General features: G+C 44.3%; 1 protein-coding gene across 9 annotated transcripts in view; it reads left to right on the top strand.

Moving 5' to 3' along the window:
* LOC125461490 (serpin B6-like) overlaps nt 1–14,943 on the top strand; it is a 39,605-nt gene that overhangs the window by 19,940 nt on the left and 4,722 nt on the right. For 5 of the 9 annotated variants that reach the window (XM_048550355.2, XM_048550337.2, XM_059652407.1 and 2 more), the window contains 3 exons: nt 3,171–3,340; nt 11,121–11,258; nt 13,637–13,754. In XM_048550355.2, coding sequence (XP_048406312.1) covers nt 3,173–3,340; nt 11,121–11,258; nt 13,637–13,754 — 424 coding nt within the window. In that variant the 5' untranslated portion in view covers nt 3,171–3,172. The remainder of the gene's footprint in view (nt 1–3,170; nt 3,341–11,120; nt 11,259–13,636; nt 13,755–14,943) is intronic. The other 4 variants (XM_048550373.2, XM_048550392.2, XM_048550381.2 and 1 more) reach the window with 1 other exon arrangement.

A 14,943-nucleotide genomic window follows, 5' to 3' on the forward strand; every position in this document is an offset into this window, starting at 1 on the left:
GTGATAGTTCTACACAATCTCCACTCATGATGCCATCATTGACAGAAGATAGCTTAGTCCTACTCCTCTTTTGAGAGGGACCAGTATCTTTTAGGGGTTTTAGGGCATCCATCCTATTTAATCTGCTCTGAGAGATCAGGGATGCAGGGTTAGCAGCACAGGAGGAGGCCATGGTGAACCTGCCTTGAGTCATTGAGCAGCTCCCAATTTGGTGACAGGGTAAAATAAGGGTGACCTTATTTTATGAGAGGTGCTTTCTCCTGAATGCTGAAGTGAGTTGGGCATCCTGTATTATAACAACCAGCTTTAGCAGGGACTCACTGATAGGGCAAAATTCAGAAACTACAACATTTTAACAATTATTCATCCATTCTTGTTGCTACAAAAATAAGCCTCTTTGTCCATTATTTAACACAGTCTCCTTTGTCCAAAACACCATGAGTGTCCTAAATGCAATGAGTTTCTATTTGGGAAACACTGGATATATAAAGAGATGCCACTCAGCGTAAGCTGCGTTGAGTTGGTAGATCCAATGGCGCCACTAGGGTTTGTGAGTGTGAATCGGTGGGAACAGATAAAAATGGTCCAGGCAGGCTGTTCCACCCAACTGGACTTCAGTGTTTTCATGCTTGGAAATAGTATGACGAGGACTTTAGGAGCACTGGACTTGCCAAAAGGCAGTTCAAGAGGCAGCGCATCTCGATTGTTACCAGAATCGCACCAACTGAATCTAGAATGAAACAATCTGCTACCTAAAAAAAAGCATCCAACCTTGAGCAAAAGCATCTGTGGGTGGGAACTTATCAGTTGTGACCGGAGGTGTTGCTGACCCTCCTGAGCTATGACACAGTTATGTGGGCAATGTGATGAACTGACATGGAGAAACCACTTGAGGTTGCATAACCACATAATTATCTGGAGACTTCTTCAATACGTCTTAACCTTCAAACACGGATTCGCTTGTTACTCAAAATGATTTGCTATCTTTTACAATGTCAGGTCCAAATGCTGTCATCTTTATAATGTCACGTACCTTCTTGGCAATCTTGTATAGATTCACTGCCACCAATCCTTCTAGTTGGTGAGAGTATAGGAGACCATGTGAGGAAGGATACCCATACAATGTTTTAGCCAGAACATAAGTTGATAAATAGGAAATAGATGTATATCATATTAATAAATCACTAGTTACAGTACACCTGAGATATGTAGTGTTTTCTTGCAGGATGTCAGATTCAGTATAAGAGTATGACTTGAACACTCAGATGCATTAAACACTCAGAATAGTCACTGATGCTTATACACATTCTGGTGAACACACCTACAACTCATATAAGACTTAGAACCAGTTTATTCCTCCGAGGATGGGCAGGGATAAAGGGGTCTTTCTCAGGATGGCAGCCAGTGACAAGTGGTATTCCACAAGGGTCAGTGCTGGGACAACTTTTCACTTTGTACTTTAATGATCTAAATGAAGGAATTGTGGGCATTCTGGCTAGGTTTGTAGATGATACCAAGATACAGGGAGGGACAGGTAGCGTTGAGGAGGTGGCAAGGCTTCAGAAAGATTTGGACAGGTTCGGAGAGAGGGCAGAGAAGTGGCAGATGGAGTACAACATTGGAAAGTGTGAGGTCATGCACTTTGGTAAGAAGAATAAAAGCTTGGACTATTTTTGAAATGGGGAGAAAATTCAGAAGTTTGAAGTGCTAAGAGACTTGGGAGTTCTAGTCCGGGATTCTGTCAAGGTAAACTTGCAGGTTGAGTCACTGGCCAGGAAGGCAAATGCAATGTTGGCATTTATTTTCAGAGGAATTGAATATAAAGCAGGGATGTATTTCTGAGGCTTTATAAGTCTCTGGTCAGGCACATTTGAAGTATTGTGTGCAGTTTTGGGTGCCATATCTCAGGAAGGATGTACTGGCCCTGGAGCGGGTTCAGACAAGGTTCATGAGAATGGTCCCAGGAATGGAAAGCTTAACTCATGAGGAATGTTTGAGGACACTGGGACTATACTCATTGGAGTTTAGAAGGATGAGGGGGGAACTAATTGAAACTTTCAGAATACTGAATGGCCTGGACAAAATGTTGGGAAGATGCTTCCATTGGTAGGAGAGTCTAGGACCCGAGCGCACAGCCTTAGAGTAAAGGGAAGACCTTTTAGAACGGAGATAAGGAGAAACTTCAGCCAGAGAGTGGTGAATCTATGGAATTCACTGCCACAGAAGGCTGTGGAGGCCAGGTCATTGAGTACATTTAAGACTGAAATAGATTCTTGATTATCAGCGGTTAAGGGGAGAAAGCAGGAGAATGCAGCTAAGGAACCTATCAGCCATGATTGAATGGCAGAGCAGAGTCTATGGGCTGAATGGCCTAATTCCTGCTCCTATATCTTATGGTCTTATGGCTCATCTTATGACGTCAATTAACCCTTTCAAATGCTGACAGTCTTTGACAGCAGTATTCTTTCTAAGCTGTAAGTTTGATGTGCCGTACATTCTCGCTCCTCCTTGTATTCCTTTCCACTTTGAAATCAGGATTTTAACGTGCAAGCAAGCTCTAGTTCATTTGGTGCTTTGGGTCATGAAAAGGGTGATGTGCCCATAGTACCCACCTGCACTGAAATTGGGACATGGGCTATGCTAATGTTAAGGAGGGGTGAGTGGTTGGTAATCTATTCTAACTTGATGGGCAGCCATAGACGCTAGTTTTAGGTTGCTTGCCTTGCTGACTATGTCCTGATGACATCCCCAGGGGATTGTGGGGGAGTGAGAGTGTATGATTGGCATGGCGGGGAGAACCCAATGGGTACAGGTGATGACCACCCCCAACCTCCAAAGGAGTTCAGCCTCCCCTTATTACCCTGACAGATGTCCACACAACGAAAGCTGCCATGCTACCTCCCTGCTCCGACCGGGGTCAAACTGAAGTGGACTGAAGCCTCTGAACCATGGGCAGGCTCCCTGACATCATTTCCACCCACTGTAAAGTGAGAAACAGTTCGGGGGCAAGTGGAAAGGTCTTGGGAACGCCACAGATGGTATTTTGTAGAGCCCTGCCCTACCTCCATCACGGTCATTGGGCTGCTGTAAAATCCAGCTCCTAGTTTAAGTGAGCATAAATGTGCTGACCAGTTTGATATAAAGTATTATCATTTTCTCTTCCTTTCTAGTGATGGCTATTCTGACAGATGCAAATAATTGCTTTGCGTTTGACCTCTACCTGAAGCTCTGTGAAGAGACAAGAACTGAGAATATTTTCTTTTCTCCATTAAGTATATCAACAGCTCTGGCTATGGTGTTCGTTGGTGCTAAAGGCAACACTAACAAGCAGATGGCTGAGGTAGGTGTAATGAATGGTCTGTGATGGTCCAGACAGCTCGTGCAATTCAGTGTTTGACTCCTGTAGCAACATTTTCCCATTGTCTGTCCATCTCTACCTTCTGGTTATCATGCAATCCCTCCCAGTACTTCTTTATGATCTGAGTATACAGAAAGGACAGGTACTGCAGGGCAATCAGTTTCAACATGTACATGGAACAGGAATTTCCCTAACCTCCTGCATTGGCGTAGGCTTTTTTAGGGCTTTCCTCAGGAGATAATATGGGCCGGGGAACAGGTTCTTTTTTATTTTTTGTGTTGCTGACATGTTAATAAAAACAAATATCCCGTACGTCATCTTAATCATCTTACCTACCCATTCTGCTACTTCCAACAGAATCTCTGTAAGTTCATAAGCATTGTTCAATGAAATTAGACATGGTGAAAATTAGCTACCAGTCCGTTTAGCATCACTGGTGTCTTCCAACTTCCCAAAATTTGCAACCTTGTACCGTAAGCTATCAATCTGCTGCCTTTATAATGGAAGATGAAAGATTAGCAACATGTACCAGATAGGACATTGGTATGATGTGGGCATATTGGTGTGGAACCCATTGCCGTGAGGGCTGCAAAGGCTAAGTTATTGAGTGTATTTAAAACACAGATAGGTTCTTGATTAGTAAGGGGATCAAAGATTTTGGGGAGAAGGCAGGAGAATGATTTGTGGAACGTGTCAGCTATTATCAAATGGTGACGCAGACACATAGAGTCATATAGCCCGGAAACAGATCCTTTGGTCCAACCAGTCCATGCTGACCATAATCCCAAACTAAACCAATCACACTGCTTACTCCTGGTCCGTAACCCTCCACACTTTCTTGTTTGTGTACTTAGCTAAATGTTTTTTAAACATTGTAATTGTACCCACATCTGCCACTTCCTCAGGAAGTTCACATCACATATGAACCACTCCCTGTGAAAAAAAATTGGCTCCATGTCTTATCTAAATCTTTTTCCTCGCATCTTAAAAATATGCCTTCTAGTCATGAAATCTCCCATCCTGGGGAAAAGACTCCTACCATTCACTCTATCTATATGCCTCCTCATTTTATAAACTTCTGTGAGGTTATCTCTCAAACTCCTTTGCTCCAGTTCAAAAAAATCACCCAATCCAGTCTTTCTTTATAATTCACACCTTCCGTACCCAGCAACATCCTGGTAAAACTCTTCTGAACACTCTCCAGTTTAATAATATCCTTCCCAGAACTAGACACAGTATTCCAGAAAAGGCCTCACCAGTATCCAGTATAACTTTAACATGACTTCCCAACTCCAATACTGAAAGCACTGAGCAATGAAGACAAGCATGCCAAACTCTGTTTTACTCAATGTACTGAATGGTCTAATTCTACTCCTATATCTTATGGTGTTATGGGCAGAAGGCAGTTGATTGACAGTCTTGTGAGAGAAGGTTATGTGGTTTAAGATTAGATTAGATTCCCTACAGTGTGGAAACAGGCCCTTTGGCCCAACAAGTCCAACCCACCCCTTGCAGCATTCCACCCAGATCCATTCCCCTATAACCCACACACCCCTGAACACTGCGGGCAATTTAGCATGGCCAATCCACCGTGCCTGCACATTTTGGACTGTGGGAGGAAACCCACGCAGACACGGGGAGAATGTGCAAACTCTGCACTGACAGTTGCCCGAGGCTGGAATTGAACCCATTTCCCTGGCGCTGTGAGGCTGCAGTGCCAACCATTGAGCCACCGTGCCACCCCTGGTTTAGCTGCAACTATAGGGAGGGACCTGCTGGATATGACTGGAGATTGCTGGGAGGCAATGGAAGAGATACAATGGAGAAATTAAAACTGAAAGAACTGCGGATGCTGTGAATTAGGAACAAAAACAGAAATTGCTGGAAAAGCTCAGCAGGTCAGGCAGCATCAATGAAGAAAATATCAGAGTTAACGTTTCAGGTCCAGTGACCCTTCCTCAGAACTGGAAGTTTCACCGGACCTGAAACATTAACTCTGATTTTTTTCTTCACAGATGCTGCCAGACCTGCTGAGCTTTTCCAGCAACTTCTGTTTTTGTTACAGAGTAGAAGTATCAGTTTTATTAGCACTGGAGGTAGATTATAGGGATTGCTTCTAATAATTTTGTTGTAATTTTATTAAAATTTTAGGCCATGAATGCCACCTTTCATGTCCTTTATCTGTCCCCCAAACCCCAGGCCCTGTCATCACAGCCATTTTCACCCACTAATGGTCCTTGTTGGCAGATTTTCTTTCTCTCTGGCTCACCATTATCCATTACTTTGTCTATCCAACTGTTGTTCTCACACACAGAAACAGAAATAGCTGGAGAAACTCAGCAGGTCTGGCAGCATCTGCGGAGTGAAAGCATAGTTTCAGGTCCAGTAACCTTTCTTTATGCCGCCAGACCTGCTGAGTTTTTACAACAATTTCTGCTTTTTTTTTCCAGATCTCCAGCATCCATTTTGTTTTTTGTTTTCCGAGTCAGCTGGGGTTTTGTCAGTATTCTGGACAGCTGAGGGGGAAGCTGTTGGGGTCCAGGAGAAGTGGCAGAGCTGACAGGATGTCCCTGCAACTGATAAAGTGGAAGGATGTGGAAAAATTGCCACACACTGGAGAATAGAGGGAATACAATCCATGCTCTATTACAACTCCGATAAACATTGGGTGTACAGGGTGGGGGGGGGGTGCGTGCTTTCAGAGTTTGAAGGTTGTGGCAGGGGACAGTTAACTTAATGGGCTGCATGGCTATAGTGAAATGCAGAATTAAGCCATCTGCAGATGTCCAGTCTCCACATTATCAGAGAGGCCAGCCTCCTCATGGCCCCATGTTTCCAGCATAGCTCAGACACTGTATGTAACCCATTGTTTGTCTCTTTTTTTCCAATTGAGAGAGATGCCAATGGTCCTTTGTGGTCTGGTTAAGTGCTTGTCCTTGGCCTCCTTCATTCCATACCCTCTTGTCCGATTCTAGCCCTCTCCCCAATCGCAGTGTCAAGTTCAAGTTGACCGTTTGCAATTCAAGCATCAGATAGACCAATAAGAGCTGACAGAAGAAGTCTTCTGGCTCACCCATTCTGTCCCAGTTTACTGAGTAATGCTTTGGGAAGTTTTCCCATGCAAAGAGCACTAAATGAATACATTGTGCATGTTTTGTCAAGTTGGAGTCATACCTGACATATAAGAAGATGGTCGTGATTGTTGGAGGTCAATCATCTCAGTTCCGGCATGTCTCTGCAGGAGTTCCTCAGGATGGTGTCCTCCGTCCAACCATCTTCAGCTGCTTCATCAATGACCTTCCCCCTATCATAAGGTCAAAAGTGGGGATGTTTGTTGATGATTGCACAATGTTCAGCACCTTTCGTGACTCCTCAGATACTGAAGCAATCCCTGTCCAAATGAAACAAGATCTGGACAATATCCAGGCTTGGGCTGACAAGTGGCGAGTGACATTTGTGCCATACAAATGCCAAGCTATGACCATCACCAATAAGAGACAATCTAACCACTGTCCTTTAGCATTCAATGATGTTACCATCACTGAATCCCTAACCATCAATATCCTGGGGGTTATCATTGACCAGAAACTCAACTGGACTCAGCACATTAACACAGTGGCTACAAGAGCAGACCAGAAGCTAGGAGTACTTCAACGAGTAACTAACATCCTGACTCCTCAAAGCCTGTCCACCGTCTGCAAGGCACAAGTCAGGAGCATGATGAAATACTCCCCACTTGCCTGAATGAGTGCGGCCCAACAACACTCAAGAAGCTTGACACCATCCAGGACTAAGCAGCCCACTTGATCGGCACTACAACCATAAGCATCCAATCCCTCCACCACCGATGCTCAGTAGCAGCAGTGTGTACAATCTACATGATGCGGAAATTCACCGAAGATCCTCAGACAGCACCTTTGAAACCCATGAGCACTTCCATCTAGAAGCACAAGGGCGGCAGACGTATGGGAATATTGCCACCTCCAAGTTCCCCTCCAAGCCACTCACCATCCTGACTTGGAAACATATCGCCATTCCCTCACTATCACTGGGTCAAAATCCTGGAACTTGCTCCCTAATGGCATTGTGGGTCAACCTACAGCAGGAGGACTGTAGCAGTTCAAGAAGCAGCTTGTCACTACCTTCTCAAGGGCAAATAGGGATGGGCAATAAATGCTGGCCAGCCAGCGATGCCCACAAATGAATAGGAAAAAAAATGTTCCAGTGTTGCAGCTGGAGAGAAGACAGACAAGTCAAGGAGGTGGGGATGAGAGAAGGGTGAGGTCTTGGGCTGAGGTTGGGGGTGGGGAGATTTTGAAGCTTGTAAAGTCCACATGGAGACCATTGGTTTGTAGGCTTCCAAGAACCCCACTGTGAAGCCTCTATCATATCATATGCCTTCTTCACCACTTTATCTACCTCTCCTCAGTGGACGTGCCCACCAAGTTCCCTCTGATCCTAGTTCTTCCCAGGGTCCTACCTTTCATCATGTATTCCCTTGCCTTGTTTGTCCTGCTAAGTGTATCACCTTACATTTATCCAAATTGAAACCCATTCACAACTGACCAGCCCATCTGACCAGTTTGTTTGTATCCTCATGTAATCTAAAACTATTCTCCTGATTATATACCACCTCCAACAAGTTATTTTTAATCAGCAAACTTGCTGATTAACCCTCCTATATTCAACATCAAAAACAAAAATTGCTGGAGAAACTCAGAAGATCTGGAATATCTGTGGAGAGGAAGCACGTTAACATTGAATGTGGGTATTCTTAACAAAGTGCTGCTCTCTTCCCATAGACGCTGCCAGAGCTGCTGCATTTTACCATCAACTTCTGTTTTTGCTTCAGATTTTCAGCATCCACAATCCTTTTGTTTTTTTCCTACTGTGTTTAAGTTTGAATAATTTATATAAACACCAAACAGCAAAGGTCCTGACACTGACCCCTGTGGGACTCCGCTAGAACAAACCTCCAGGCAGAAAATCATCTGTCAGCCTTCACCCTCTGTTTCCCCCATTGGGTCCATCTAACCGAATGATTAGATCCAATTTGCCAAATTTCCTTAGATCCCATGAGCTCTTACCTTTGTTATTGGTCTCCCATGCACGCTCTTATTAAAAGTCTTGCTGAAGTCCAGTTTGACAAGATCAAAAGCATTGCCTTCGTCTGCAGAGATGCCAAGAACTGCAAATGCTGGAGTCAGAGATAAATGGTGTGGAGCTGGAGGAACACAGCAGGTCAGGCAGCATCAGAAGAGCAGAAAACCTGACGTTTTGGGTTGGGACTAAGAAGGGTCCTGACCTGAAATGTCAACTTTCCTGCTTTTCTGATGCTGCCTGGCCTGCTGTTTTCCTGTAGCTCCACACTGTGTTAGCCCTCATCTACACAATTGGTCACATCTTGGAAAAATTCAATCAAGTTGATTAGGCATGACCTCCCCGTTAACAAAACCGTGCTGACTGTCCTTGATTAATATCTGCCTCTCTGAATGTAGACTAATTCTGATCTTCAGAATTGCTTCCAGTAGGTTGCTTCATGGAGAGTGGGTGCACCCAGGAGCTCATTACACATTATTCAAGAAAAAGGAGGCATATTGTCAAGTATAGACAGGAATCCAAGTGAATCCCTTGAGAGTTTAAGGGGTATAGGAGTGCACTTGAGAGAGAAATCAGGACGGCAAAAAGGGGAGATGAATTAGCTTTGGGCGATAAGCTTACGGAGAATCCAAAGAGATTTTACAAGTATATTAAGGGCTAAGAGTAATGAGGGAGACAGTAGGACCTCCTAAAAATCAATGAGGTTGTCTATGTGTAGAACCACAGGAGAAGAGAAGTTGCTGGACGTCTAAAAAACATAAAGGTAGGTGCATCATGGGACCTGATCAAGTGTATCCCATGACATTGTCAGAAGTTAGGAAAGAAAATGTGGGACCCCCAAGCAGCGATATTTGTATCATTGACAGCCATGGCTGAGGTGTCAGAAGACAGGAGAGTTGCTAATATTGCGCCAGACCAGTGAGACTTGTATCACCGGTGGGTCAGGTGCTGGAGAAGATTATGTGAGACAGAATTTATATGCACTTGGAAAGGCAAGGACTGATTAGGGGTAGTCACCATGGCTTTGTGCATGAGAAGTTGTGTCTCACAAACTTGATAAGATTTTTTTGAAGAGGTGGCAAAGAAGATAAATGAAATCAGACATAGACTTTAGCAAAGCCTTCGAAATGGTAAACTGGTTAGTAAGGTTAGATCACATGGGATCCAGGGACAGCAAACCAATTGGACACAAAATTGGCTTGATGGTAAGAGACAGAGGGTGGTGGTAGAGGATTGTTGTTTAGACTGGAGGTCTGTGACCAGCGGTGCGTCAGAAGGATTAGTGCTGGGTCACTTCTGTAAAAGGTTTGAATGAGAATATAGAAGGCTTCATTAGAAAGTTTTGTGGATGACACCAAAATTGGTGGTATACTGAACGCTGAAGAAGGGTACCTCTGAGTACAATGGGATCCTCAACATTTGGGCCACCTGAGCCAAGGAGTGGCAGATGGAGTTTAAGTTAGATAGGTGTTGTATTTTGGTAAGCCAAACCAGGACAGGACTTATACAGTTAATGGTCGGGTCCTGGGTAGTGTTGTTAAACAGAAACACCTAGAGGTGCAAGGACATACCTCCTTGAAGCATCATTGACAAGTTAGTGAAGAAGGCACTTGGTACATTTGCCTTTGTCAGTCAGAACCTGAAAGTAGGATCAGATAACAAGGTGTAGAGCTGGCTAAACACAGCAGGCCAAACAGCACCATAGCAGCAGGAAAACTGACATTTTGGGCCTAGACGCTAAGTAGGAGTTGGGCCTCATGTTATGATGGTACAAGACATTGGTAAGCCACATTTGGAGAACTGCGTAAAATTCTGGTTGCCCTTCTACAGGAAGGATATTGTTTAACTGGAATTGATGCAAAAAAGATTTATAAAGATGTTATTGGATTGGAGGGTTTGAGTTACAAAGAGAGGCTGAATAGGCTGGGACTTTTTTTCCCTGGAGCTAGGAAGTTAAGGGGTGATCTTATAGAGATTTATAAGTCATGAGGGACATAGAGAAGGTGAATAGCCATGGTCTTTTCCTTGATAGGGGAGTCCAAACTTTAAGGTGAAAGGGGAAAGATTTAAAAGGGACCTGAGAGGCAACTTTTTCACACAGTATGGTGCATATATGGAATGAGTTGCCAGAGGAACTGTTTGAGGTGAATATGATTACAACATTTAAAAGATATTTGCACAAGTACATGGATAGAAAAGGTTTAAAGGGATATGGGCCAGATGCAGGCAAATAGGAATAGACCAGTCTAGGAAACCTGGTCAGCACGGACGAGTTGGGTCAAAGGGCCTATTTCCATGTTGTAAGACTCTATACTAGGTGATGATAACCACTCAAATGTGGACCTAATTAATGAATACCCTCATTAAAATCAATTACATCGTCATTCCCATTTAGATTATATGTGACTATCACAAAGTAGGTTGGAAAGGTAGTTCTGAATGAATGATCTGATCATGTTGTCCAACTGTGAATCCTGACACTGGGACAGTATGTTCGAGCTATGGAGGGGCTGCAAGGAAAATTTACCCAACTGATTTCTGGGATGGCAGGGCTGACACATGAAGAGAGACACTATCAGTTATGAATATATTCAGAAGAATGCAGGAATGGAGATATGTTTTACATTTTAGCAATGATTGTTATGCATTTTGTTGTTTGCAGGTGCTGCATTTTGGTGGCATTGGAAATGTTTGTGCTGGATTCCAGAAGTTGCAATCAGATATGAAGAATCTCAACACTGCCAATCTGCTGAAGGTGGCAAATGGCCTGTACAGAGATAAAAGCTCCGACTTGCACTGTGTAAGATCTAGTAGAGGACTGTTAGATAAGAAAAGGAAAAGTTTTCAGTTATTATATTCTCAGTTTGGGAATGAAAAGACAGAATGACCTCATTCTGACTTTCAGAAGAGACATTGAACTGAGGCCTGGTCAGGTGAATGTTCAGAAAAAGTCCCTTGAGGTTATTTTGGTGGAGAGTCCAGGGGTTATTTTGATGGAGAGTGGGGAGTTATTCCACTGTGCTGGCCAATATTTATCTCAGTCAATATCATAAAAGTAGATTATCTGATAATTATCACAGCCTTATTTATAGCAGCTTGCTGTGTGCAAATTCATAGAATCTTTAGAGTGTGGAATCAGGCTATTCAGCCCACACTAACCCTCCAAACAGCATCCCACCAAGAACCAACACCAGCACCCCCACCTATCCCTGTAACCCTTCATTTCCCATGGCTAACCCACATAGCCAGCATATCCCTGGACACTATGGGATAATTTAGCATAGCCAGTCCACCTAACCTGCATATATTTGGACCGTGAGAGGCGACTGGAGCACCCAGAGGAAACCCGCAATGATACTGGGAGAATGTGCAAACTCAACACAGACAGCTGCATATGGCTGGAATTGAACCTAGGTCCCTGGAGCTGTGAGGACAGCAATGCTAACCACTGAGCCATGTTTTCTGCATAATATTTCAAATGTTCTGTATAAGCTGTTAAGAATTTCAGTAAGTTCAATGAAGAGCACAAACCCAATGAAATCTTCACGTTTGTTATAGTTTTATCTGTTGTGTGGGCTGCACAGTGGAACCCATGGAGCTGAATATCCAACGAAGGGACAGCTTGCTTAAGTAATCGCTATTCTCATGCACGGATCTCTTATTCTCAAAGGCTTCATTTTGAGGAGAAGGGCTCAGATAAAATAGGAAATTGCACTTTATCTGGGCTGTTTGACCCTGAAATTATATGGGACAGAATTTAGTGCCCCCCCTGCAATGGCTTTGGGAGCATGGGATCGGTGGGGGGAGCTGTCATTTATTTGGATGGGAGGGCAAAGGTCAGAGCCCTCCAACTCTTGTACCAGTTAAGTCCAGGGCGGGAAGGTCTGTTACCAGTCAATGCAAACTGCTGCCAATTTACCTGCAGGGCAGCAGGTCACATGCCATGCAGGGAGCACAAGGTTAACCCTGTGGGGTTGCTGTGTCTGATTTAAGGAAAAGTCCGGACACTCCCGAGAGCCAACCTTGATGTCAATTGAATGTGGACTGTGTCTTTAAGAGAGAGGACATCATTGGGCTGTGTGTATACAATGATACCAACTCCACCACGCTGCTGTGGGTTTGTGAACTCTGCTTCATAACTTGGAACACCATTTATTGTGCATAAATCAACTAAACTCACAGCGTGATCAATCTCTAAAGATCAATTGAGTAGACCTTATCTTTAATGTGACCTTGACACGTTTCCCTCACTGTGGTCCTATTTTCTCTCTCTCTGTCTCCCTGTTCCCCAGTCCCCAACCGACCAATACCAGCTGGGATCCAGTAATGATCTTTGGCATTGGGTGGGTGCCATACCGGCAGAACCTCCTGGGAGGCGCTGCAGTGCAGCAGAGCTGATGCTGTCCAATTGGCCAACAGCTGTTGGTGTCGCTTCTGTTAAATGCAGACAATGGAGTGAAAAACTCCCCTCAGTTCATTTATACATGGGAGAAAGTTGCATCTCTGATGAACCTTTTCAATCAAGCAGGTTTAATGAGTTTCAGTTTCCAAGCCTGCCTAACTTGTTTTAAGGATGGTGGTCAAAGCAGCAAAATTCATATCCCAGTCAGGTGCCCCCCTTCAGTTCTATACACAAAATATAATGAGCAGTGGTGTGCATCATGAGGGAGAAGGGGGTTGGGGAGGAGGGACAGGAGATGTGGTAAGGCGCAAGGGGGGAGTGAAGATGGGTGTAGAACATGATTAGGGATAGAACGGGACATGTGAGCTAGATTGGTGATGGCATAGGGAAGAGGGTGAGGTGGGGGGTGGCATGAGAGGGATGGAATGGCATAACTTGAGGATGAAAGGAAAAACTGTTGCAATGAAAATCTAATTTTATTGCAAATATCTTGCATGTCTCTACTGGTGCAAGTTTAAATTTACAGTTACTGCATGTAACAAATGAAGTGAGTAAGTCAATAAGGCAATGTGTCAAATATAGTCATATCGAGCAAACCTTCCTTATCTGAGCTGAGTACAGTGCAAGCATGTTTTATAGTAATTTACATAGAATGTCAAAATGTAAGGCTGTTTATCTTATCCTGTGCACATGCTGACTGAATCCTGACACAGATCAGAGATGACAGTGTTCCATGTATTATCTTCCCTTCAGAACATTGTGTATTGGTTTTACAGGAGTATCTCGAATCCATGTCAAAGTCCTATCAAGCAGAACTTGCTTCCATTGATTTTGCAGAAAGATCAGAAGAGGCCAGAGTCCACATCAACGCATGGGTGGAACGGCAGACAGAGGGTAAAATGTCTGTTTATTAAATAGAGTCACCAAAACTAATGATTGTGCCAGTGTGTCAATGAACTGTGGCTAAGCAGTCCTAAAATCTTCCATTCAATTAAATTATGGATCTATCATTTATTTCCTCTTGAGAAAAGGTTTATATATACCCTAACAGAAAGAGTGCAAAGGGCAGGTATTCCTTTGGAAACGAAGGACACAAATTTAACTGGAGACTGACTCGGGTCCAGGCTGATGTGGTATGGTGTGTGAGAGCAAAGGGATTTGGAGAAAGAGTGGTTAAAGCCCCAAAGAGTGACACTTGTGTTAGGAACCCACCATGTCACCTGTTAGCAAGCTTGACCCAGTTGGGTTTACAGACCAGCTGTTGGGCAGCTCATTTCCTTTGAGTTGTACCCAATTTTCTTGCTTTAACAATCAGCTGTCTGCAACTCCCAAAGGGTCCTCTGGGTGAAAGCACAGCAGATTAGAACCCCCGCTGTGAAGCTGCTAGATGGGGAGGCAGTGGAGCTGCAGCCCTATCTAAGCAAGAGGCTGGAAATCCTTCTGAGAGACTGCTAATGCTGTTGGTGTTTCTAATTCATTCACTGGCTGTAGGTATTGCTGGCAAGGCCACCATGTATTGACCATCCCCATCTGCGTGCGGTGAGCTGCCTACTTGATTCGCTGTAGTCCACATGATGTAGGTACCCCAGTACTTTAAACAAGGGAGTTCTGGGATTTTAGATTAGATTAGATTCCCCACAGTGTGGAAACAGGCCCTTCAGCCCAACAAGTCCACACCGCCCTTGGAGCATCCCACCCAGACCCATTCCCCTAAAACCCTCACACCCCTGAACACTACAGGCAATTTAGCATGGCCAATCCACCTAACCTGCACATCTTTGTGACTGTGGGAGGAAACCGGAGCACCCGGAGGAAACCCACGCAGACACGGGGAGAACGTGCAAACTCCGCAAAGACAGTTACCCAAGGCTGGAATGGAACCTGGGTCCCTGGCACTGTGATTCCACACTGAAGGGATAGCAACATATTTCTAAATCAGGATGGTGAGTGGCTTGGAGGGGAACTTGCAGGTAGTGGTGTATTCGCTGCCCTTGTCCTTCTAGGTGCAAGTGATCATGAGCCTGGAAGATGCTGTCAAAGGGTCCTGGGATGTGTTACTGCAGTGCATCGTGGAGATGGTACA

This window comes from Stegostoma tigrinum, chromosome 2, assembly GCF_030684315.1.
Source record: "Stegostoma tigrinum isolate sSteTig4 chromosome 2, sSteTig4.hap1, whole genome shotgun sequence".
In the NCBI taxonomy this organism is placed as follows: domain Eukaryota; kingdom Metazoa; phylum Chordata; class Chondrichthyes; order Orectolobiformes; family Stegostomatidae; genus Stegostoma; species Stegostoma tigrinum.